General features: G+C 30.7%; 4 protein-coding genes across 4 annotated transcripts; 2 read left to right on the top strand and 2 right to left on the bottom strand.

Annotated features, from left to right (window-relative positions):
- Nucleotides 1-803: 803 nt before the first annotated feature.
- Nucleotides 804-3,951, bottom strand: LOC113874586 (receptor-like protein 9DC3). The gene is made up of 3 exons (XM_027512806.1): nucleotides 3,048-3,951; nucleotides 2,199-2,831; nucleotides 804-2,110 (listed from the first exon to the last, which is right to left on the bottom strand). Exons 1-3 carry the CDS (start codon nucleotides 3,949-3,951, stop codon nucleotides 804-806), a joined length of 2,844 nt encoding a protein of 947 aa, XP_027368607.1.
- Nucleotides 3,952-6,063: 2,112 nt separating this feature from the next.
- LOC113847787 (receptor-like protein 32) lies at nucleotides 6,064-9,531 on the bottom strand. The gene is made up of 2 exons (XM_027477067.1): nucleotides 8,935-9,531; nucleotides 6,064-8,861 (listed from the first exon to the last, which is right to left on the bottom strand). Exon 2 carries the CDS (start codon nucleotides 8,783-8,785, stop codon nucleotides 6,374-6,376), a length of 2,412 nt encoding a protein of 803 aa, XP_027332868.1. The 5' UTR covers nucleotides 8,786-8,861; nucleotides 8,935-9,531; the 3' UTR covers nucleotides 6,064-6,373.
- Nucleotides 9,532-18,871: 9,340 nt separating this feature from the next.
- On the top strand, nucleotides 18,872-19,930 carry LOC113874585 (FBD-associated F-box protein At2g26860-like). The gene has a single exon (XM_027512804.1). It carries the CDS (start codon nucleotides 18,872-18,874, stop codon nucleotides 19,928-19,930), a length of 1,059 nt encoding a protein of 352 aa, XP_027368605.1.
- A 1,580-nt stretch (nucleotides 19,931-21,510) lies between these two features.
- LOC113874584 (kinesin-like protein KIN-12F) lies at nucleotides 21,511-27,532 on the top strand. Its single transcript, XM_027512803.1, has 16 exons — nucleotides 21,511-21,804; nucleotides 21,926-22,063; nucleotides 22,284-22,367; nucleotides 22,613-22,738; nucleotides 22,832-22,891; nucleotides 22,979-23,032; nucleotides 23,104-23,196; nucleotides 23,302-23,397; nucleotides 23,522-23,670; nucleotides 23,820-23,969; nucleotides 24,074-24,203; nucleotides 24,294-25,334; nucleotides 25,422-25,520; nucleotides 25,598-25,714; nucleotides 25,810-26,601; nucleotides 27,284-27,532. The coding sequence occupies exons 1-16, from the start codon at nucleotides 21,511-21,513 to the stop codon at nucleotides 27,530-27,532; spliced, it is 3,672 nt and encodes a 1,223-aa protein (XP_027368604.1).
- The last annotated feature ends 1 nt before the right edge of the window (nucleotide 27,533 follows it).

The following is a 27,533-nucleotide window of genomic DNA, read 5'->3' as shown; positions in this document are numbered from 1 at the left end:
ATTTGTTGTATTTGGGAGGGAAGTATTTATTTCCATTGATCTAATTGTGTTCTTCACTATGCAAAAATACACATTAATGCAGCTTTCACTTGTTTTCAATTAAACTTGTGTTCCACGATGAGTGAAAGTATGAAAAGTGCATGTATAGAATATGAACAAATGACTAACTAGGAACGGTAATTGATTTTGGAAAGATGTAAAGACACAAACCAATTGGAAGCATAGCCATTCCATTATAATAGTGGTGTATAGTTTGGGTTGACATCTAAAAATTTTCTATTGCTGTACAGTATCAATGGATATTGAATACGATATACCTATAGTAAAATTGTATACCTATCAATCTAAGCAAGACAACAATACTAAGGCAATATTGAATTCCCATGTTTAGAAGTAAGAACAGAGTTTACACAAATTTTAATGCATAAATCTACGTTGGAAATCAGGTTCTGTGAGAGGAGAAAAAAATCAAAGTGAGTGAACTCCATTTTGAATGAAGATACAAACAGACTAGATACATGTTTTCTAACAATTAACTTCAGTGTTAGATCACAATAACAAATACATAATAGTTTTAAAAGTATACGACAACGCCTATTGATATATGACCAATGCAAACAATTGTATCTCTATACGTATTAAATAAAAGAAAATTGCAATCTCAAGGCAAAGGAAGTACATCATACTCCTTTTCCCAAAAACCAAAATGTATAACACATTCATATTACAACAAAACTTTGAATCAAATCTCCATACAATGCAGAGTAATATGGTGTGCAACCAGACATTCTCCAGTCTTTCCACTAATTCATCCTTGTCATCCTTTTCACCCTTTTATTAGGCCGACCCCCAACCATCCTCACAAGCCATTCAGGCTTTCCTATTAATAGCACACAACATCCTACGCCCATCCCAAAGACCATTCCACATCCATATCCTATAGCCACTGGTTTCCAACCAAATCCAAATTTTTGTTGATGTTGCAAGATTGATAAAGGTGAAGAATGTTGTTCATGGTTGTTGCTACATGTTATTGACAATGGAAGTCCACATAATCCCAAATTTCCTTCATAGGAATCATTTAAAAAAGTATTGAACTGCTTTCCTTGAGGTATTTCTCCAACAAGATGGTTTTGAGAGAGATTCAGGACCTCAAGAAAGTTCAAATTGATTAATTCTGTTGGAATTCTGTCAGTGAGCATATTGGAGGAAAGATCCAATGATTCCAAGTTTGTCAAATTTCCAAGGGACTGGGGAATAGAACCACTGAGTCTATTATGAGAAAGGTTGAGCCCTTTGAGTGCATGAAGCTCTCCAATAACATCTGGAATCATTCCTTCGAATTTTTTTTGTGATAAATCAATGTTTACAAAATTCTTCGGAATTTTCACGAATTTCAGACTGTTTGCTTTTATTGTTAAATCTATAGAAACAATATATCTTCCACCGACTAAATATATACCCATGTATTGCATATCGTTATTCTCTTCCTTTTGATTCTTCATGGCTTTAAAATTTTTTATATAGGCTTTTGGTATTGAGCTGCTAAAATTATTGGAAGAGATATCAAAAATAGTTAAACTGGGAAATTGATGCTTGGTCTTTAAGCTGACAATAGGACCATGCAGCTTGTTGGCTCGCAAAATAAGTACTTTCAAATATGGTAGACTTTGAAGCCAATAGGGAAATGTATCCTCTATTTGGTTGTTGCCAAGATTTAAAACCTGTAAATGCGTGCAATTGGACAAAGATTGAGGCAAAAACCCTTCCAATCGGTTGTCATTGAGATTCAGAATTTCAATCTCCTTTGAGAAGTTACTTGGCAAGGTGCCATGAAGTTTATTCATTTGTAAATCCAACAAAGAGAGGGATGACAAGTTTGTAAGGCATTGTGGAATGATGCCTGTCAAGTTGTTGTAGGACAGGTTAAGAAGCTGAAGTGAACTTGCATTGCAAATTGAGGAAGAGATGTCACTGGTCAATAAGTTGAAACTAAGATCAAGGAACCAAAGGTCGTAGTTGTTGGAGAATTGGTCCATTAAAGATGTCAACAGGTTGTGAGAGAGATTTAAAAAATACAATGTATGCATTTCTAATAACCAATTAGGCACTTTTCCTATAAGTTTGTTATTGGATAGATCAAAATATGCCAAACTCGGTAAATTTTCAGATAAGATGGGCAAGTCAATTAAACTTACAGAAGATAACTCCAATGTATAAAGATGGGAGAAAGTATAATGGACATTGGATTTGAAGTTTGTGATCATTGTACGAAAGGGAAAGACTTTCTAGATTTTGAAGCTTTGAGAAAAGTGGAAAGTAGACAGAACCACTCAACTTGTTTGATGATAAACACAAGCCAACAAGTTTTACAAGGCTGAAAATTGATTTTGGAATATTTCCTTGTAGCTTGTTGTTGCACAAAAATAGAAACTCTACAGAATAAGATGAGATTGCACTTAAGTGCCCCGTAAACTGATTGTATGACATATCTAAATCTACCATGGATGGAAAAGATAAACACCAAGAAGGAATTGTCCCGTTTAGTAAGTTGTGATGTAAGTGTAATGTAGTTAGATTAGAAAATCTTGTTATTTTGTTGGGCAGAGGACCTTCTAATTTATTATAAGAACAATCCAAAAGAGAAAGATGAGTTAAGTCAAACAATGAAAATGGGATTTGTCCTTGCAATTTGTTATTACTAAGACCAAGAGTTTCCAATTTGGCGAGTCCACCAAACACATCAGGGATTTGATTACTAAATTCATTGCCTGAAAGATCCAAGTGAATAAGATGTTGAAGGTTTGAAAGTGATGATGGCAACCCACCTCCTATATTGTTTTCACCCAAAAATATTTCTTGAAATCTGTTTGAGTGATGAAAGACATTTGGGATTTGACCACCAAGATTATTAGCAAAAAGAGACAAAATTGATAGACATGGAAGGGTAAAAAGTGAAGAGGGGATTGAACCACTGAGTTTGTTGGATGAGAGTTCCAAGTAAGTAAGATATGTGAGGTTAGAGAAAGAGGGAGGAATTGAACCACGGAGGTTGTTATCTGAGAGATCCAAGAAAGTAAGATGTGTGAAGTTAGAGAAAGAAAAAGGGATTGACCCTTCAAATTGACATGCAGAAAAATCCAAGACATTCACAGAAGCAGCACTACAACTCAAGTTCGGAATTTGGCCACGAAGGTCAAAATTTCCTGATAAATCTAGCTCTTGAAGACTTGGTAAACAGAGAAGAATGTCATTTGTCAAGTTTTCCCTTAATCTAGAAAATCCAAAACCAAGTGTAACCAAAGAGGAAGACAAATTGAGTGACCTAATTGAAATCAAAGACATGTCCGTTTGATCCAAAACAAGCTCTCTTAAAACTGTTGTGTTTTGAAGAAACCTCTCCCACGTGCTTTGTTTCCATTTTAATTGATAATTCAAAGAGAGATCAAGTGAGGTTAATTTAGACATGCGCGAGATTTGAGAAGGAATTTCACCTTTAACGTTGGAATTAGACAAGTTTAGGTAAGTAAGGCTCCCAAAGCCTCCAAAATTTGATGAGAATTGGGACCCATGCAAATCGTTGTGAGCCAGGCTCAGTGATTGCAGATGAGAGAGATGAAAAAGGGTACTGTTTGGATTCATTCTACCCACAAGCCCACCGCAGCTGAGATCAAGCCCAATCACGTGACCCGATTGGGGATGGCACGTGACTCCAAGCCATGAGCAGCAATCTGTCTCATTTTCCCATGTTTTGGTCTTAGGATAAGGAAGACACTGAGGTGGTGACTCAAAAAAAAGAGGATCACCATAAAAAGTAGTATTGACATTGAAGGAGTTCTTGAATTGAAGCAAGGCAAAACTATCATGGGGATGGCATAAGGAATGGGAGGGTGAAAAATGAGTGAGTAACAAATGCAAACACGTGTGTAAAACTACAAGCAACAACCCCATCGATGATTGCATTCAAACTTTACAACATTAGAAAAGAGATTAAGGAATGGAATGAGAATGCTAAGCAACGAAAAATTGATCATACTTATAGCCAAAAAATGAAAACACGAGATACATGCAGTTTTCATTTGGTGTCCAAATCAAGCTGAAATGATCCACACGGAAACTAAACGCATAAAGAATTTTGGTTTCCGCAATCCACACAGAAACAAATATTATCAGACTTTGCAACCTTTCCATAAAGAATAATGTTGTAGTTAGTGAATTTAATTTTTAAAGATCATTACAACATAATAGTCATATTTATGTATAGCAAAATTTTGATTGTGGACCATTTTATGTTTATGCGCCAATTCATCATTCCACTGAATGCATCAGCGACCAATCAAATATAACAGTTACAGTATCTCTATTTATGTTCACTTTCTCATTTTATAATTTTTTTAACTCTAGAGGTCTCTTCAATCCTATCACTTTTATATTGTTTTCGTTGTTTTTGTTTGGTTTTATTGATTATTTATGACATTCATTCATTTCATCGATTGTTTTCTTTCTGTATCTTCCAATACAAAGCATTGTCAAAAACTAATTTCTAGATATAGTTATTAGTTCCTATTTTTAAAAAACACACAGAAACATCTTTATGAAAAAGAGGAAAAACATGATATCTTCAAAGGTCAAATGTTAAAGCAAAAGAACTTACTCGTAATCAAAGAAGAATGTTTAATTTAGCTTCATGGTGGTGGCATGGAACATGAACCGTGTGCACACAACATTTTCTTTTTGGGTCATGCATGAAATGAAGACTTGGAAAAGAATTAGCATTTGGGTGGTTAGAATAGTAGCAGTAGAATATATTTACAAAATGCATTTTATTATATAAAATATTTAAGTTTAGAAAAATTAATCAGGAAATATTTATAGCAATTACATTTTGTTTATGAAAATGTTATTGAATCTTATATTGAAAAAAATAACACTATTCTTTTGAGCTTGCAGTTACACTGGTTTAAGCTCTTGTATATTTATGCTCTCATGAAATTCAAATTCAAGTATTCTACGAAGTTGAATATTTCACAAAACTATCTCATTTTTCTGTCAAAATATTTATGAATCTTGCTTAACAATTAATTAAATGTCAGTAAGGGCCAGATTAATTTGAACGTACACTTTTTTACGTTCTGACCAAGTTTGAAGCCTATGTAAGGGTGTTATGGTGTGAAACAACCAAAATCAAAAAATGATGGCTTTAAATATATATAAGTTTAAATAGAAAATTAAGTAGAATAATTTATTAATATATACAAGTTTAATATATATATATATATATATATATATATATATTAAAAAAACTAATGACAATTAATAGTTATTTCTCAATGTTATAAATTCTTAGTTTATAATTTTGAATACAAAATATCTTTTTACATTCTGAATTTAATTCTCTCTTTCTACTTTTTGTCTTCTTTTCAAGATATAAAAAATATTCACACTAAGGGATGCTATGTGGTATGAAACTAATAAAAGGTTTCGGTGTGCAATATTTTTACAAAACACATCTTTTGCTTGTTATTTTTTAAAAATCAAATGAAAGAAAGAGTTGACAAATCACTGCATGTCAATTACTTTTCGTGTGTCACTCTTTGAGCAAATTCCTATTGAATAAGGTGTATATGATCATGTTAAAATATAATAATAAATTTTGTTGTATTCAGTTAGTAGATCTTATAATTAGTTATGATAGATTATTATGTGAATTATTTTTTTAATTTAATATATAATTTTGGTTAACAACATAATAAGATTCCAAATTGCCATAAACTAGATTTTTTTTAAAAATATTAATTTGATATATCTAATCACATTGAAAATAGAAGGGATTGATGAAATTTAATCATCATATTAAAATTAGTTTTTAAATGAAATTATATTAATTTATTTAATCATATTAAAAGTGAAATTAATTGATTAAATATGTCAAATTGATCATTAATGAGTTTATAAAATTTAATTAGATTGAAATTTGAAAAGTTTTAAGTTAAATTAAACTAGTGAGTTATCCATACATCCACACATTATAATATTGGGTAAAGCTAGTAGCTTTTGAAGGAACGAAGGTTGCATCTAAACATGTTCTACAAACTACCTGGTACCATAAGCTGCTACCACCACAAGATATGTGTTTTTCTAACAATCAACTTCATAGGGTTGGATCACTAAATCCAAGCCATAACAATTTTTTAAATATAGGACATCACCTGTTGATATGTGACCAATATGAACAATTATATGAGTTAAATAAAATAAAAATACAAGATCAAGGCAAATAAAATATATCCTAGTCTAGTACACCACCCTCCCCTCAAAAAAGAGTAAAACAAATTCATATTACAAGACATTCTCAAGCAATGTCACGTATCCATTAATTCATCCTTGTCATCCTTTTCACCCTTTTATTAGGCCCACCACCAACCATCCTCGCAAGCCATTCAGGCTTTCCTATTAACAGCACACAATATCCTATGCCCATTCCACATACCATTCCACATCCATATCCTATAGCCACCGGTTTCCAACCAAATCCAAATTTCTGTTCATGCTGCATGGTTGATAAAGGTGGAGATTGTTGTTCATGGTTGTTTCTGCATTTTTTTGACAATGGGAGTCCGCATAACCCCAAATTTCCTTCATAGGAATCATTTGAAAAAGTATTGAACTGTTTTCCTTGAGGTATCTCTCCAACAAGATGGTTTTGAGAAAGATTCAAGACCTCAAGAAAATTCAAATTCATTAATTCTTCAGGAATTCTGCCAGTGAGCATATTGGAGGAGAGATCCAATGATTCCAAGTTTGTCAAATTTCCCAGGTACTGGGGAATAGAACCATTGAGTCTGTTATGCGAAAGGTTGAGCCCTCTGAGTGCATGAAGCTCTCCAATAACATCTGGAATCTCTCCTTCAAATTTGTTTCTCGATAAATCAACGTTTACAAAGTTCATTGGAATTTTCAAGAGCGTCATTCTGATCGCTTTTGTTGTTACAGTCACAGAATCAATGTATATTAGATCTCCTGAATCACTTTCCAAGTATTGCAATCTGTTACCCATTTCGGCCTTTTGAATGACATTCTTCATGGCTTTAAAACTTTTTAGATAGGCTTTTGGTATTAGGCCGCTGAAATTATTGGATGAGATATCCAAAATAATTAAACCGGAAAATGGATGTTTGGTCTTTAAACTAGCAAGGGGACCGTGCAATTTATTGGCTCGCAAAATTAATACTTTCAAAAGTGGTAGAGTTTGAAGCCAATGTGGAAATGTGTCTTCTATTTGATTGTTCCCAACATTTAAAACCTCCAGATTTTTGCAGTTAGACAAAGATTTTGGCAAAAGACCTTCTAATTGGTTGTCATTGAGATTCAGAACTGCGAAATTATTGTTTTTTGAAAAGTTACTTGGGAATGTTCCATAAAGTTTGTTCATCTGTAGATCCAAAACGGACAGAGATGACAAGTTTGCAAGGCATTGTGGAATGGTGCCTGTGAAATTGTTGTGGGACAAGTTGAGAATCTGAAGTGAACTTGCATTGCATTTTGACAAGGAAATGTCATTAGCCAGCAAGTTGAAACTGAGATCAAGGCATTCGAGCTCTTGATTCTCTAAGAATTGGCACGTGGATGTCAAAAAGTTGTGAGAGAGGTTCAAATTTCGTAATGAATCCATTTCACATAAATAGTTGGGCACTCTTCCATTAAGTTTATTGTTTGATAAATCGAGAAGCCCCAAAGTCGACAATTTTCTTTGAAGTTTAGGAAATTCGGTTAAACCTAAAGAAGATAACTTCAATTCATATAGGTTAGGGAAACTGTAATTTACATTGGATTCAAAGTTTAATGACAATTGAGTATTTTGAGAAAGGGAAATAGTTTTCAGATTTTGAAGCTTGGAGAAGAGTGGAAAGTAGACAAGACCACTCAAGTTGTTAAATGACAAATCTAAGAGAGTAAGGTTTGCAAGACTGAAAATTGACTGTGGAATATTGCCATGCAGCTTGTTGCTGGACAAATCTAGATACTCTAAGGATGGCAAAGACAGACACCAAGAGGGAATTGTCTCGTTTAGTAAGTTGTTATTTAAGCTTAAATAAGTTAGGTTAGAAAGGCCAGTTATTTTGGTAAGCAGAGGGCCCTCTAATTGATTATAAGAACAATCCAAAAGAGAAAGATGAGTTAAGTCAAACAATGAAGATGGGATTTGTCCTCCTAATTTGTTGTCATTGAGACGGACGGCTTCCAAATTGATTAGCCCACCAAACATATCTGGGATTGAACCATCGAGGTTGTTGTATGAGAGATCCAAGGAAGTGAGATGGGTGAGGTTAGAGAAAGAGGATGGGATTGAACCGTTGAGGTGGTTGGATGAGAGATCCAAGGAAGTAAGATGTGTGAGGTTAGAGAGAGAGGATGGGATTGAACCATTGAGGTTGTTTCCTGAGAGATCCAAGGAAGTGAGACGGGTGAGGTTAGAGAAAGAGGATGGGATTGAACTGAGTTTGTTGGATGAGAGATACAAGGAAGTGAGACGGGTGAGGTTCGAGAAAGAGGATGGGATTGAACCAATGTTGTTTCCTGAGAGATCCAAGGAAGTGAGACGGGTGAGGTTAGAGAAAGAGGATGGGATTGAACCACTGAGTTCGTTCCGTGAGAGATCCAAGGAAGTAATATGGGTGAGGTTAGAGAAAGAGGGAGGAATTGATCCTTGGAACTGACATCGTGAAAGATGCAAGATATTGAGAGATGAAGCGAGATTGATTGGTTTGATTGAAGTTGAAGACATATCTGTATAATCCAAAACAAGGTCCCTTAAAAGTGTTGCGTTCTGGAGCAGCCTCTTCCAACTCCTTTCTTTCCATCTTAAATCATAATTGAAAGAGAGATCAAGTGAGGATAATTTTGAAAGGTGTGAGATTTGGATAGGAATTTCACCTTCAATGAGAGAGCCAGACAAGTTGAGATGTGTGATACTCATACTCGTAAGCCCTCCAAAGAGAGACGACAATGGAGATTGAGAGAGATTATTGAAAGCGAGATTGAGTGATTGGAGATGAGAGAGACGGAAAAGGCTACTGTTTGCTTCGATTTTACCAGAAAGCCCACTGCAGGTGAGATCGAGTGCGATCACGTGACCCGATGTCGGATGGCACGTGACCCCAAGCCATGAGCAGCAGTCTGTTCCATTTTTCCATGTTTTTGTCCTCGGATACGGACGTGGGCAAGGAGATCGATAATAAAAATAGGAAGAATTATAATAATGAGTGATATCAACAGTGAAGGAGTTCTTGAATTGAAGCAAGGTAAAGCTATCGTGGGAATGAGCTAAGGAATAGGAATGGGAATGGAAGGATGCAAAAAGGAAGAGGAACAAGTGCAAACACAGTACAAGGAATCGCCCCATGGATGGTTTTGGTTAAGGAACAAATGCAAACACACACTATTTATAGCCAATTGAAAGTACACATAATGTCTATAGAGAATTGAGAGAGATAAAGGTGAAGGTGAAGGGTGTAGAGAAATTTCCTATATAAAATTTCTATTCAGTAGTATCAACCTCATATAGTTCATTTTTTCCACCCTCTCTATAACGCTATTAAGGCCGTTTCCAACACTGCCAGTTACGTTCACTTGGAGGTCGTTGTCTGCAAAGACGGGACTTCGCCACTTCCGTTACGGCTTATCCTTCCTTTGACTTTTCATCTCTCTCTTTTTATTTATTCATTCACTTTAAGGATTTTTGGAAGAGTTTATCAGAAATTTAATAAAATAATTTACGATTATTATCATTTTTTAATTTTAATAAATTCTATTATTAAATTTATATCATATAAACTTATATATTAAATATTTTGGTCTTATTTATAAAAAGTAATTACTTAATTTATTAAGACCAATAAAAAATATTTATATATTATAAATTTATACTCTATTTCTGAAATATTCATCTATTAAATAATTAAATTCGTGTATTATATATTAAATAAATAAATGCATCTACTCTTAAGGTTAAAATATAAATATCTAATTTTTATATATATAAAAGTAGATGTGTTTAATAATTAATAATTATTATTTAAGGCCATCTTAAATGCTTTAATTTAAATTAATTAAATCTATTTATTTTTAATTAGTAATTTTGATATATCTTTATCTTTAAGGCCGTCTTGAATGGTTTAATTCAAATCAGTTAAATGTATTTATTTTTAATTAAGATTTTTTATATATTCAAAAGGTGTATCTTTTGTACCAGATTTGAACCTTAATATTAATGTTTATTTTAAATTTTATTATTAGAAATTAATAACTGATAAAATTATATAATACTCTTGAACTTTAAATTAAGTTTATTATAAAATAAAAATTATAAAATTATTATATCAACATGTGTAATTTTAATTAATATAAAGATTCATTTTTATTTTCAATAAAATTATTCTTCTCTTTTACTTTCTATTTAAATCTTAATTAAAATTTTAAAATATATAAAGTATATAAAATTTGCTTATGAAAATTTATTTATCTTATTTTTCAATCTATTTATATTTAATATTATTCAATATAATATAATTTTATTATTATATTTTTTATATTTAAATTATAATTTATAATATTAATATGTACTAATTACAATATAAACAAATTTTTGTGACATATAAATATATTTACTAATCTATAATTAAATTATTTATAATAATATTTATAAAATTTAAAGTTACATATAAATTATTTTTAACTGTTATATTTATTTTTTATAGATAATTTATTTTAAAAATAATCAAAATTTTCATTTAATATTTTTTATCTTTCTATTATATTAAAAATAATTAATTTAATATTTAAATTATAATTATTTATCCATGTATGCTACTTTATTATTTTAAAATAATGTTTGATACATGTTCAATTAGATGTCATTGGTTATGTAGTTCAGAAAGATAATCTCAAATATGTAGAAAAAAATGAAAAGAAAAGCAAACATATTGATTTGATTTTCGATTACTTGGAGTGAGTATTATTTTATAACATATTTTAATGGCTAAAATATTTGTTTAATATTTTTTCTCTTTCATTACTTTATACTAATTAAGATTATATTATATTGAATTTGTTTCGTAAGAATCAGAGAATTGTTTGCACTTTATGAGAGGAGTTTGATGATCAAATGGTTATTTTTTAAAGAATTAAAATTCTAATGTTTTACCTATTATGATTATTCAATTATATAAAGTGAAAACATTTGGTGGTATGATTCTTTATCTATATTGAACTCTTTTAAATTGTGTGATAGTTATTATTATCAACAAATTATATTTTATAGCTGTTTCAGAAACTTTAGGCATATCAAATACTTATAATGAGACAATGTTGTATATCAATCCTAACATAAAAAAGGCTATTGATTACAAGAATAAGTAAGTATTTTAATTATTTTTTATTTATAGAGGCATCATTATGTTTTGCATGATGTTTCCTATTTTTGTTAACTTACAAGCTATCCAATTTGTGGTATATGATGAATATAAATGATGCAGTTATAAGTCAAGTATTAAGTTCGATGTTTGAGTACTCTTCTGTTTCAATGGAAGATGATTTGGTCTTAGCTCAAAGCATGACCATATATACATGAAATAATTGAGACAAATTATGTATGAAAGTATTGAAATAATGAAGTGAAATGCATATAATTAGCAGTTAAATACAATTTTAAATTTTAATATAAGTAATTTACTTTAAATTATATTCTTCAAAATTGATAATTTGTATATGATTAATGAAGAATAATGGAATAAATGAATAAGAATTGATGAGTATATATATATATATATATATATATATATATATATATATATATATATATATTCTAAGGGTCGTTTATGTTACATTTGAATTTGTTATAAATAATCAAATGAGAGCTATATGGACAAATATAAAATATTTAATAAAGATAAAAAAAATATATTTTATTTAGTGTATATATATATATATTAACATATTTGTACTTTCTTTTTAACCTTAATATTAATATAAGATTATTCATGAAGAATAGTAGAATGAATAAATTATAATTAATTAATTAATATATTTGAAAGGTCATACAACAATAGAATAATAAGAATTAATATTAATTTAGTATTTATAATTTAAATATTATATGAAAAAAGTACAAAAACTGTTAAAAAGTTGGTATATAAGGAAATCTTTCAAAACATAAAAATTATAACTTTTATTTTTAATTAATGTCAATATGAAAGAAAAATATTTTATAAAGTTATATATTATATTTCTTTCTTTCAAATAACTAATATTTTTATTAATAATAATATTAACATATACTAATTAATTTTAAACTTTCAAATAGTTTAAATATTATTATAAAGTTATTTTTATCATAATATTTATCTATATTTTATATATGACACATAATTTTTATATTATATCAACATGTGTAATTTTAATTAATATAAAGATTCATTTTTGTTTTCAATAAAATTATTCTTCTCTTTTATTTTCTATTTAAATCTTAATTGAAATTTTAAAATATATAAAGTATATAAAATTTGCATATGAAAATTTATTTATCTTATTTTTTAATCTATTTATATTTAATATTATTCAATATAATATAATTTTATTATTATATTTTTATATTTAAATTATAATTTATAATATTAATATATACTAATTACAATATAAACAAATTTCTGTGACATATAAATATATTTACTAATCTATAATTAAATTATTTATAATAATATTTATAAGATTTAAAGTCACATATAAATTATTTTTAACTGTTATATTTATTTTTTATAGATAATTTATTTTAAAAATAATCAAAATTTTCATTTAAATTTTTTTATCTTTCTGTTATATTAAAAATAATTAATTTAATATATAAATTATAATTATTTTAAAATTAAATTATATATATTTAATTAATAAATATATGATTCAATAATAAAAGATTAAATTATAATACTTGATACATGACAATGGTTTCAGAAACACAAAATAGCCTTATTTAATAAAAAAATTAATTATTTTTATTCTTAAATTGTGTGCTATATATAATTTTATAATATAAAATAAGATATATAATTTTATTTCTTTAATAATTTTTACCTTAAAATATTTTAAATATATTAAAATTTATTCTTTTATTAAGAATCCTTATATTGTGGTATGTATATATGCATGTGAAATTATTATAAATTAATTATAAGAGTATTTTTAAACTTTATAAAATTAAATTTATAATTTATAAATTCAAATTATATTTGAATTTAAACCTTTTACTTTTAAAATTAATTTATAAATATTTAAAAGTATATTATAAATCTTTATATAACATATGAAATCATTTTATTAGCAATAATATTAATATATACTAATTAATTTTAAAATAATTTAAATATTATCATAATTATTTTATACAAATATTTTTTATTTTATAATTATTAATTATAGTATTATAATATAACATAATAATTTATCCGTGCATCGTACGGGATTACCTTTCTTGTTAGTATAAATCTTACAACAAATAAGGATATAAAAAGCACTCAACAATTAATGCATTTTAAAAAAATCTGTCTTTTATAATTAGAACTAAAAGATACTTATTTTTATTTTTATTTTTTTATAAATGAGACCTGAATTAGTTAGTATTTAAACGTATCCTTAATTTATTGTGATGTTAGGACAAACGGTTGAACGAGTTTGCTATTCCTATTGACTCTGCCTGACTTATGAACCATAGATAGAAGTACTACATTCTATAAAACATTGTAACAAAACCTAATTTCTAGGCTTCGTCGATATAACATATATATAGCTATGCCAGACAAACAAGTTGAAGGATCCAAAATCAACCCAATCAATTTTTGATGCAAAACAATGCAAGGAATCAAGGAAATTTGTCTTATTTTGCTTGCAATGGTTATTAGGGTCATAAAAATAATGATCACTGTTTGCAACATAGAAAGCTATTATATACAATACTTTTTGTTTTTTGGTGGATAATTGGAGCAGAATTAGCACTTGGGTGTGGTCAAGAGATATAATTGAATTAGGAATAGGAAGCAAGTGCATCACCTTCAGCAGAAGTATGACCATGTTATTGGTCTTTGCTGCCGAATGTTGAGTTCTTTTGGCCCAGCATAATGGCGTCGTGAGATAGCTTACGTCATAGATAATGCTTATTTGTTTTGTGTACAGATATTTGAAAAAATAAAATCATACATGAAGAAAAAATAAGAGTTACATTGATGTAATATATTTCACTTGGAATGCAGGTGTTTTCTGAAGTAATTTTTGTAATCACATAATTTTGTTTTCCGCATTGGAAAAACATAATTTGGTAGCTAACAGGCCTTGCTATGTGTTTAGATTATGAAAGGGGTATCATATCAAACCCAACATGCCTCAACAAAAACAAAAGCAAAGTAGGAAAGAAAATGTGTATTCTACTTAGTTACAATGGAGTGAAATATGGCTACTGATTGTGTAATACGAATCACGAAGTACTCATGGAGAACTAGTAGTCAAGTTAGCCAAGATGTGAAAAAAAGAAGCATATGTGATAATGGGTAACATGTCCAATCCAAACCATGGATATAAATATGCAACTGATGTTTAAAACAACAAAAACTGCAGAATATTGCTCCAAGCAATGGAAATAATAGCAACAAAGGTTGCATGACAAAAAGCTATTTTAAGTATCTAATGTGTGTTTGAGTAATACTTTCTACAAACAATTCATAATCTGATCAAATTGGATGGATTCACAAAATCACACTAGTACACCTACACTTGATGGTTTTGATCTTGTTCTCAGAATTGATACAAAAGGATAACCTATTGCAGTAACCCAACTTCTGCAATTTTTTAGTAATTTAAGGTACAAATAAAAGAACGTTTGATGATTTCAAATTGTTAGGATATATTTATATTGTTTATTACAGAACAGAAGTCCAAACAAGTGCAAGGCCATGCTCTGGAGTTTGATTTCAATCCATAAACTACTAGACTAGTGGAAAAATTAGCATTAAAGGGGAAAATTATATTCAAGAGGGACTAGTCCTAATTGTAGACTTCCCCCAACCTACAAAATGGCAATCCTGCTATGACGCAACTGTTTAATTTCAGTCACATAATTTTCTCATTTTTTGCTTTGTAAAATATTGTTCCTATTTGAATGAGAGTAGTCGCATCTAAATGATAGAATGCGAAAGTGCATTTCATAAATGTTCAGTTACTTACCAAGCCACTTTTATTCATGCTCTTGACATGTTCTTTTGACAAATGAAAATGGTTGAATTGAAAGGAGGATATCTGCAAACATTCATGCCTTTCATGGACCAAGAACTTTACTTGCCATGAAAAGTATGTGCGACACCAACCAAAATTCAGTCTCCATATATAGGCAAGCTCTTGGTCTAATACAGTTGACTCGTGACATCTAAACTCTATTATTAGACTTGGGTTCATCATTGTTTTCATTGGCATCCAAGATCATGGAGAACGGAAGAGAAGATGAGATTAAAGATATGCCAATGTCACCCCCATCCATGGGCTCCATACAGATTGCAGGGAGCAATGGCTTTGGTCATAGCATGGAGTTCATGTCTCAGGCATACCTTCCGAATAGGTACTCAGAGATTGACATAAAAGTTGAGGATTCTAGTTTCAACCAAGATCCACCCCTCCCCATATATCTCAAGGTGGAGAGAAATGACTCAATTCTACAACATTTGGTTTTTTCACTTTAGAGCAATTCTTTACTTTTTATTAAAATCTGTGTTTTTCAAGCAATGCAATCTAGAGTCTTGATGATTCATCACTTGAGAATGAAAGCTGATTTCAATCAGTCAGAATAGTGTTATCAACAATATTTTGTTCTTAATTAGTAGTTTTGATTTCTTTCACTTGCTCTCAAGCTTCTCATTAATGTGCAGTTTGAAGATGTAGAGTTTAAGGTGAGAAATAGTCAAACAGCTTCCAAGAACCCTGTGAAGACAATGATGTCAAAAGTGGCCACACAACAGCAAGTGGATGAAGATAAATACAAGAAAATATTGAAGGTTATCACAGGAAGCATTGGCCCTGGTGAAATTCTTGCTTTGATGGGTCCTTCTGGTAGTGGGAAGACAACCTTGTTGAGAGTTGTGGGAGGAAGATTACTTGAGAATGCAAAGGGGAAAATAACTTATAATGATGTTCGATTTAATCCAGCTGTCAAGAGGAGGTTGGCAACCTTCATTAGACATTAACATCCATTTCATAACATGTACTCGATTTTTTCATTGAGCATAAATATATGCTAATATTGTACTTTTCATTGTCATTTTTCATTTGCCTTGTAGGATTGGATTTGTGACACAAGAGGATTTGCTTTTTCGACAACTTACAGTAGAAGAAACGTTAATCTTCTCTGCATTCCTAAGACTGCCATCCAATATGAGCAAGCAACAAAAATATGCAAGAGTGGAGACCACTGTCAAGGAGCTAGGCCTTGAAAGGTGTGTTTGAGTTATACTTTCTACAAACAATTCATAATCTGATCAAATTGGATGGACTCACAAAATCACACTAGGACACCTACACTAGATGGTTTTGATCTTGGGTCATGAAATGGAAGATTTGGAAATTATGCTCTTATGAAATTCATACCTGTTTGGAAGTTAATATTTCATCAAACTAACTTATTTTTCTATCAAAATATTTACTTATCTTGTGGAACAATGACCCTGTCAATAAGGGTCAAACTTTTTATAAATTTTCTACATTCATAACTATTTATATATTTTTTTAATTTAAGAAATTGTAATCATTCTAATTAATTCACGTTTAAAATAATGAGATTTTCCAGTTGTATATTTAAATCTATAAATAAATTCATTTGTTTTTATATTAAGAATGTGTAAAATAAAATTAAGATTATCTCTTTCTCTTTAATAATGTTATCTCTATTTTTTCATTTGCTCATCACAATTTTATAACAAAATTAATTTGAGCCTACGAATTTTATGTTCTACCAAATTTTAAGTCTACACTGAAAATAATAAATAATAATAGTGTTGTAGTGTGAAACAACAACAAAATTATAAATATAAAGGTTAAAGTAAATATTAGTTAATTGTATAAATATAAAATTATTTATTAAATTATCATTTCTAATTGATAATAAAATTGATTTAATTAATTTTAGTTAAGATAATATTAGTTTTAAGTAAGGTTTTATTAGTTTGGAATTTGAAAACTGACTGTATAAAACAGTAATATGTGTATTTTGAAAACAATCAAGTACTTTTAACACAAAAAAAAAACTAACAGTTGTTATGTGAACCTATTAACCACAGCAGTAAACCCTTTAAATACACTATGAATCGCAGTTTCATAGTTATAATTTACGATTACGAAGAAATTGTTAATCTGGATAATACTTAAATTTGACTCATTTAAATAATTAATTTTAATATTGAATTTAATAAATTTACTCAAATATTTAATAAATCAAGCTAAAATACTTCACGCATTTACACTAATAAATTTCAACTACTATTTCTAAATAATTAGGCATGGCTTTAACTATTTTTTTATATTTTTAATATATTTTTAGGCTCTCTTTATATATATATAACTTCACGTAATAAACAGTGTTTATGCTAGACAAACACTTCAGCTGTATATATTTCAACTTCACATATATTTAACATGATTATAAGATTCATATTTTAATTTTTTAAAGATAGATTAATTATAAATAGTATATGTTTAAAAGACATTTTAATTCTCGCATTTTATTAAATAGAGAGCTGTTATATCGTATGAAAGGTTTCAGAGCAATTTTTCTTTCAACAAAACACATATTTGCTTGTTATTGATTTAAAAATAAAAGGAACACTTGACAAAATCAGTGTGTCAATGATATGCGAATTTGGTCACTTCACTCTTTGATCAATTTTCTGTTGAATAACGTTAGTATGGTCATGTTAAAATAAATAAATTTATCATGTTTAATTAGTAGATCTTATAATTAATTATGATAGATTTTTACTTGATAAATATTTTTTTTAATCTCATTGTATATATCATATCAAATTAACTTAAAGTGTATAAAAAAAAATAAAGTAACCAAAAAATTAATTTAAAATTACAATAAATTGGATTTTATTTAAATTAATTTGATAGAAAATAGAATTGTTTGTTGAAACTTAATTAGATCAAAATTAAAATATTATATTGAAATAAAAATTTAATTATACTACACACATTTTTTAAAATTTTAGAAATGTTAAAAAATTAATACTTTAATTATTAACAATAACTATTATCGTATATCAAATAAAATTAGAATAAAAAGATAATTTTTAAATTAAAAATAAATGATAATTTAAATTTAAAAGTTACACACTAATGCAACAGAAGTACATACATAAGAAAATAATTCGTAACTTAAGAATGAGTGCTCATATTTTTTATAAAATAAATAAATAAATTGATTTACTAATTGCGTGATTATCTCCCCACGGTTGACATGAGTTTAAAAAAAGATTTAAATGTTTTTAATAATTTGTTTTGAGATATATAGATAGATAGATTCTCACAGTTTAAAGCCTTACCCAGATTAAGTTCAAAATTCAAATGTGATTTAATTGCAGATATAATCCAATATCAGTGGAATTAACTAAATCAATCACAACAAACTCTTAAAAATAATCTAACTTAGAATAACGACTCATATCTTTTATTAAAAAAATATAAATTAATTGATTTAACTGCATGATTTTGAATGAATTCTATAAATAAGGATAAATTACAGAGAGAGAGAGAGAGAAAACTAACAGTTGCTATGCTATCCTTGACGATGGCGACGATGAGAGAAGCTGCAGGAGTGGATATGATTAGCCAGTTACCGGACGAAGTTCTATGTCACATCCTTTCATTCCTTCAAAGCAAAGAATCCATAGCCACGTGCTTGTTGTCTAAGAGGTGGAGATTCCTATGGACTATGGTTCCGACCTTTGACTTTGTGTGCTCCTCATCAATCCCTCCGACCTTTGGACTTGTGTGCTCCTCATCAATCGTCAAAACCAAGCCACAAGACAAGTTCTTGAGTCTACGCAAAACACAAAGGATCACAAGGTTTCGTCTCAAATGCAAAAACCATCGATGTTGCTCACCTCTTATACAAAAATGGATTTCTTCAGCCGTAGATGGAAAAGTTGAGCATCTGAATATCTCCCTAGCCCCTGAACAAGTAGTTTTCACTCTTTCATGCAACCCATTGTTCACTTGCACCACAATTGTCACCATGAAGCTAAAGGGTTACTTTCGTCTCTCTGTTCCTTCTGATATTAATCTCCCCTCTCTCAGGAATTTGCATCTCGACGTGGTGAAATGCTACCCCAATTTCAAGAAGATTATTCTCTCTGGGTCTCCAATTCTTAAAGAGTTTTACCTTAAAGAAATTCGTCATCCGTATGAGATGTCGGATAGTAGGTATGAGCTGTGGAAGATTGTGAGAAACCCTCGAGGCACCCTACTTGCCCGAAAAAATGCGTGTATTGATCTTGTTATACAGAGTGATTATGATTTCATCAAAGACTATTTCGAGAATCATTGGGAAAATATAGTGAAAGCCAATGTTCATATGACCGTGCCTGATATTAGGTGTCATTGTTTCTACCCTTGTGCGGTCTCGTTTCTCTATAGGCTACGCTGTGTTGAGTCTCTGTCCCTGCGTGATTTTACGGAATGGACGATGGACAGCAGCACCCCTCAGGTTCCACAGTTTCCAAATCTTGTTCATCTGCAGCTTCATCTTAGACACCCTTCATCCTTGTTTTCAAAGATTAATCCTAAACTGTGTCCTAAACTTCAACAAGTTGAAGTTAAGCTTGATTCTGAGGATGAAAGATACTAGCGTTCGTTGAAAATTACTCCTTTAGAGTATATAGTACTTGAAATTTTAGTTTAGTAGATTCAGGGTTTTGTTTGTTTTTTTTATTAAAGTTTGAACTTGATTTATTAGCTTATTTGTAATTTGTTTATTTTGATTTTGTAAGTTTTGAATTTTTTTAATTAATTTAACACTTATTGTATTTTTTATGTTAAAGTTAAAAATAAAAATTTTATTATAAAAATAGTATATATTAAAAAACTTAAGATCACTTGTCTATAATATAAATTTTGATCATCAAAATTAAGTAAATTATTATCTAATTATAAAATTTAAGTAAATTTCATAAATTATAAAAGTGTTTGTTTAAAATACAATTTTTAAAAATTAAAATTAAGCAAATGGTCATCGAATTATAAAATTTAAGTATATATAAACCTGCGCGCACCAATTAATAATGTCAAGCTTGTAATATCAATTCTACATCTGCTCTCTCATGCAAATTCATAGATAAACACACACTTCGAAAGTGAAATATCAATTCATGTAATATTAAACTTTGACTCATTTAAATAATTGATTTTAATATTATGTTTAAACTTATTTATTTAATCGAATAAACAAATTTACTCAAATATTTAATGAAATAAGCTATATTTAATAAATTTAGTAAGTCATTAAATTGTTTTGCGTTAAAATTACACTATTACGAATTTAATCTCTCTTTTCATATACAGACAACATTTAAAGTGAGAGGAGAATAAGAAAACAAACTTCAATCATTAAATATTATCATATCAAAATTAAAATATATAAATCAAATAATCATTTAAATAGTTATGTGACTTCTGAAATCTTTTCATTTTGACTGTCCAAATAATTATAAATAATGTTGTATATTGAAAAGTAACATGTGAATTCCAAAAACCAAAATCTAAACGTATTTGGATTGGTTACCATAATACTTGCTCACTTTGATACAAAACTCTTAAAAAAATATTTAAAATTCATAACTTTTTAAAAGAATTTTATAATTTTAAAAAAGTAGATACTTATTTAAGTTTAAGTATATTTTTAGTATTTAAAAATATATAAAAACAAAGCCTTGATATTGTCACTGTTTTTCCTTGCTCTCGTTTCTTCTACTATGATCTCAAGACTTAGGCCAAAAAAACTTATTAAAATGTATTGTGTTTGTGGGAAGAAAGGAGATGATAATAAATTATTTTTAAGAAAGATAACATATTTAATAAAAAATATTTAAAATATTTTTAAAAATGAAAATATTAAGGTAAAATAAAATTGAGAGTTAAAAAATTAGTTTACTATTTTTGCTTAACAGTAATTGGTCCATTTAATTTTTGAAGCAGTTGTTTTTTTGTTAAGAAAGAAGAGAAGGACAATTTAGGCATTTCATTCACTATTGTACTTATCTAACGGTCATCTAAATCACCGTAAGCCTTAACACAAAAGCATGCTTCTCCATTTTCCCTCTATCAACATTTGAATCCAAACTCTCTCAATCCTTCTCTCTCTGTCTCTCTCCCTCTCACTGGGTATAACTCCATTGCTACTTTGTTTGGTTGCTCAGCAAAACCATAACCATGAGGCAAAGCAGTAACGCAGAAACTACGGAGGCTCGTTTCTCGGCCACCATTTCCTCCTCTTCTCTCAGAAACCTTCTTCACAGATCAATCTCTTCCAAGCACAAACCCACTTCAAACCCTAAAATCCCAAAATCAGATGCAGAGAACACTCCACCCACCCACCCCAACGTCCAGATCGACCATGACCAATCGTTGCCTTCCACAGCCAAGCAATCATACTCCCAAACCTCAATTTCCCCGAACAACCTTAACCAATCGAAACCCGCTCTTCAACCGGATCCATCAGTCAAGGTAAGTGCAAATTTTGCTCCTTTTTGGGCTTATTATTTGACATTGAAGTTGTAATCTGTGAGGCCGAATATGGGTATGTGCAAAAATTTCTTTTTTTGCTCATGATATAGTTTTGAAACAGGTTGCAGTACGAATTAGACCTGCCAATAACAATGGAATAGAGGGAGATCGAACCGTTAAGAAGGTTTCTTCTGATACCTTGTATGTTGGGGATAGGCAATTTACATTTGACTCGGTTTTTGATTCCAACACCAATCAGGTAAAGAGTGAAGTCACTGTGTTTATATATATAAGTGTGTGTATGCACGCGCGTGTGTTTATCTTCCAATGATTTTCCATGATAAGATTAAAGTACTTACTACTTAGTAGACTTGCTTTAAGAATGAAACAACCATGAGTTCACTTTCTTTCCTACAACTTAGTGGCTTCATGCTCTTAAGAAATATGAGTGTGATTTATATAAGCTGCTGTTTGTTCAGGAGGATATTTTTCAGTCAGTGGGTGTGCCCTTGGTTAGAAATGCTTTAGCTGGTTACAACACTTCAATTCTGTCATATGGCCAGGTACTTATTGACTTTTGCTATATTATTTGGAAATGCTAAATCAGCTAAAAATGGTAAATTTTTATTAAGAAAAAAATTATTAATTACACTTTCGTATTTTCAGTGTAAATTTTTAATCTACATAAAATCAGTTAGACTGATATTAACCAAAGTGATATTGTTTTAATAATTAGTGGAAAGAATGTATAGCATTCTTGATGAACTAGTGAGAAATTTTTAAAAAACATTTTTTAATTCTTTGCTAGTCTGGAAGTGGAAAGACTTATACAATGTGGGGTCCCCCAAGTGCTATGTTTGAGGAGCCCTCACCCCAAAGTCACAAGGGAATTGTTCCTCGGATCTTCCAGATGTTATTTTCTGAGCTTGAGAAAGTATGTTCTACTTCCTACATTAACTACCTAATTTATAATTTTCTATAATGTTTTTTGAGTTTTGACTATATTGAGTTTGAGTTACTGTATTAGGAGCAGCAAATGTTTGAGGGCAAACAGTTCAACTATCAGTGCCGATGTTCTTTCCTTGAGGTAATTCTTCGTAAACTTTCTCATTGTTGCTTCCTTACTTATATAATAATGATCTTGTTTCTTTTTTTTTGTTGTTGTTTGAAACAGATATACAATGAGCAAGTTGGGGATTTACTTGATCCAACCCAGCGGAATCTTCAGGTAAGCATATGCCACTCTTGTGCTAAAATTTATTATAAAATCACTATTTTCTAATACACTTGTTATTGCAGATGAAAGATGATTCCAAAAATGCATTGTACATAGAGAATTTGACTGAGGAATACGTCACTAGCTATGATTATGTGACACAAATTCTGATCAAGGTATGGACTGGGGAGCATCATAGCAAATATTGTTGAAAATTAGACGTCTACATTCTATTTATACTCTATCACCAGCTTAGTTAATTTGATCTTTATATGCTACAGGGCCTTTCGAGTAGAAAAGTTGGGGCAACAAGCTTAAATTCTAAGAGCTCTAGATCACATATCATTTTCACTTTTGTGATTGAGTCATGGTGTAAGGTATTGCCAAAGCTATCTTTTTTTTTTTTCATTATCTTAAATTGAAGACAGACTCATATTATCAATTTTCTCTGCTAGTTAATTGTTAATTGATACCTCTTATTTTCATTGACCGGTGATGCAGGGAATCTCATCAAATGTTTTCAGTAGTTCAAAAACTAGCAGAATTAGCCTTATAGATCTTGCTGGACAAGACAGGAACAAAGTTGATGATGCAGGCAAAAAATGTATGAGGGAAAGCAAAAATGTAAAGAAGTCCTTGTCTCAGCTAGGGTATGATGCCATGCCATGACTAGATTACATCTGAATTAAATTTTCCTTGTTGGTTGAAAGTACTATCTTGGTCTTGTGTATTTATATTTTGGGTGAAATCATCTTGCTCTTATTTTACTTCTTTGTAACCTCTGTTTTATTTGCTGTAGGCACTTAGTAGATGCTTTGACTAAAGAAACTCACTCCAGAAAAGGACAAGCAATTCCAAGCAGGAAATCCTGTTTAACACGATTACTACAGGAATCACTTGGTGGAAATTCCAAACTCTCAGTAATCTGTTCCATCTTCCCTGATAACAAGTATTCACCTGAACTAAGACCATTGTTTATTCATGTGTACGCCTAATAACAATAACATTGATTATTTTATTTCTATTAGTAAAGATTGTTCTTGTTGATTGTAGGAATAATGGTGAAACACTGCGCACACTAAGGTTTGGACAGAGAGTAAGGTCCATTAGAAATGAACCTGTTATCAATGAAATAAAGGAGGATGATGTTAATGATTTGAGTGATCAAATCCGGAAGCTCAAGGTATTGTTTCTAAGACTTCAGTGGAAAATATTTTTAAAGGATTGATGCTGGTCTGACATCTAAGAATCACATGTTTGTTCTTTGGTGCAGGAAGAACTTATTAGAGCAAAGGCTGAGGTTCACAGCTCAGATGGGAGTAAAAATGGATTCTTCCAAGTATGTAATGTACGGGAAAGCCTTAATCAGTTGAGAGTCAGCTTAAACCGTTCTCTAATCCTGCCTCATGTTGACAATGACACTACTGAGGAGGTAAATGTGGATGAGGAGGACATAAAGCAATTACGCCAGCAGATTGATGAATTGTATAGTTCATGTGAAGGGAATCTTAAAGACATATCTGTAAGTGAAGATTGTATACAGTATTATTCTGTTGCGGAAAATTGTGAAGCAGATGTGATCAGTGGCGATGAAACTGAAAGAGAGGAAGTGTGTTCTAGGGAAACACTCAGTAAGCTTTGTCACGAGGAAAGTGAGGGATCAGCTAACACCTTGTATGCATCAGCAGATGACTTTGTATGCACTGCTAAGTCTTCAAGGGCAATTAGATCTTCATTCAGAGATAGCATTTCAGTTAGTTCATGCAGCCGATCCCCAATACTTGAGGAACCACAGTTGTCTGAGTCTCCAAAAATCAGGAATACCCAGAGGAAAAGTGTGGCTTATTCATCAAGTTGTCTGGGAAGTTGGAATACTGTGGCAGAGGAGAATTTGAGTTCCAGTCAAGATATATTAGGACAATCTCTTAAACAGGGTGAGCAGATGAAATCATCACTACGGTCAAGCAAGGTTTTTCCAGGTCCTACCGAGTCCTTGGCAGCAAGCCTTCAGAGGGGATTACAGATAATTGATTATCATCAGCGGAACTCAGCATTAAACAAATCTTCAGCTTCTTTCTCTTTTGAGCACTTAACCTTGACACCTTGTCCAGAAATAGACAGTGGTGATTCTTGTGATCAGGCAATGCGACAGAAGAAATATTATGTTGATGAAAGAACTGCTACTCTGCTTTGTGAATCATGCCGTAAAAAAATATATGATCAGGATTCCACAGAGTTTAAGGATAGCTTAAACTCACCAATTGACACAGCAGAAGCAGGAAATCCAGATGAACTGACAGATGAGGTTCCAAAAGTATGTCACTCATGAGACTTGATTTCCAGAATTTTCTGTGATTAATTTTCTTGCTAAATTCATTTATTCAATTTTGTTTTCTCCTAGGATTTACAAAATGTAATAGAAAAAGCAACCGTAAGAGAAAAGGAGCTTGAGAATGTTTGCAAGGAGCAAGCTGCTAAAATTGAAGAACTAAATCAATTGGTATGAGTCGAGACCCTTATGAATTATATCTGTGGTTTGAATTTTGCATTGCTGACAAATTATTTCAATTTGTCCAGGTGGAAAAATTAAAAGGAGAGAAAGAACTAAAATCATCCATCATTGTGTATGATCAAGAAAGCAACAAACAGAGTAGACAAGAAGAAGAGTATAACTCATTGAAAGATGAAGACAAGGTCTATTGTTGGTTTTTTAATTTACAATATGAAGTTCTATCCAGTTGGAAGGTTTGGAACTCACCCTTCCCATTTACTTTGTATGTTGTTTGCAGCTTCTGAGGGGCACTTCCTTAGACAGTCATTTACCAGATATTATAGAGGAAAAATGTGAAATTAAAGAAGTCCAGGAAGAAGTAACTCAAAGGGACAGCTCTTTTGATGCAGCTGAGAAGAAAGAACTTCTTAAGGAAATTCAAAATCTAAGAAGCAAGCTGCAATTATATGGCGATGCACCAGTTAAGAAGTCCACTGACAAACTGAGATCTTCCTTATCATTAATGTCAAGATCCATTCAACTGCGAAAAAGTAGTGTATTTTCTCCTGATAATGGTGGTGATGAACTAGAGAAAGAGAGACAGAGATGGACAGAAATGGAAAGTGAGTGGATATGTCTTACTGATGAACTAAGAGTTGATCTTGAGTCCAATCGCCAGCGGGCAGAGAGGGTGGAGATGGAACTAATTTTAGAGAAGAAATGCACTGAAGAGTTAGATGATGCACTAAAAAGAGCTGTTCTTGGACATGCTAGAATGGTGGAACATTACGCTGACCTCCAAGAAAAATATAATGATTTGGTTGCAAAGCACAATGCTATAATGGAAGGCATAGCACAGGTGAAGAAGGCAGCGGCAAAGGCTGGAAGAAAGGGTCATGCTCGCTTTGCCAAATCTCTTGCTGCTGAGCTTTCTGCATTGAGGGTGGAGAGAGAGAGGGAAACAAAATTCTTGAAAAAGGAGAACACGAATCTCAAGATTCAACTTAGAGACACTGCAGAGGCTGTTCATGCAGCTGGAGAACTTCTTGTTAGACTCAGGGAAGCTGAGCATGCAGCATCTATTGCAGAGGTAAGTAAAATAATCCCACCATCAATTCTCTTGAATGCTTCAGATTATGAAGGTTGCCAATTAGGTGCTTTACCTTGTGCTTAAATCAACTTGAGGGACAGAAAGTTTGTTAAGTTGGAATGGGGTTACACAGTATATTGTGGAGAGAAAGGACTTCCATAAAATATTACAAAATAAACAAAGAACTAATATAGAATTATTGTTCTGTTTTATATTAGTAAAAAATAAAATAAAATATATGTGAAACAGTAACAAACAGAATTATGCTTGTGTCTTTTCATTCTAATTTTACTTGGTGCCCTTTTGATATCCTTTTGTTGCGTTTTGGTGCCATTTTGATTACACTTATTGCGTTTTGGTGCATTTTGGTGCACCTTACTGCTCTATTGGTGCCTCTTGGCGCATTCTGGTTCGTACTTGGTACATTTTGGTGCTCTTGCTCCTCCTCTGTACACTTTGGTGCCTATTTGTTGGAGGGATAGCGTTGCATTAGAATGTTTAATATTGGAATTTATTCTGCTATTTTCTCCGACCTTTCTGATATCAAATATGAAATATCAATAGGTATATAAATACCAAGAACTCAGAAGCATAGAATAGGACTTAAGGAAAACATTTATGTGATAATCCATATAAGATATTCCTATTCTTTTTTTTCTTGATTTTCATATTTCCTATACAGGAGAATAATACAAAAGTGCAACAAGATAATGAAAAGCTAAAAAAGCAAATGGATAAGCTCAAAAGAAAACACAAGATGGAGATGATTACGATGAAGCAGTATCTTGCAGAGAGCAAATTACCAGAGTCTGCACTGCAGCCACTATTTAGAGAGGATTCTGATGTGATACACAACAATGCTAATTCCCATCCAGACGATGATCAGGCATGGAGAGTAGAGTTTGGAGCAATCTATCAGGAGCATTATTAAT

This window comes from Abrus precatorius, unplaced genomic scaffold (genome assembly GCF_003935025.1).
Source record: "Abrus precatorius isolate BTA unplaced genomic scaffold, Abrus_2018 Scaffold8, whole genome shotgun sequence".
Lineage (NCBI taxonomy): Eukaryota > Viridiplantae > Streptophyta > Magnoliopsida > Fabales > Fabaceae > Abrus > Abrus precatorius.
The sequence above is the reverse complement of the archived record's forward strand: the minus strand, read 5'-3'. Positions and strand labels throughout refer to the sequence as shown.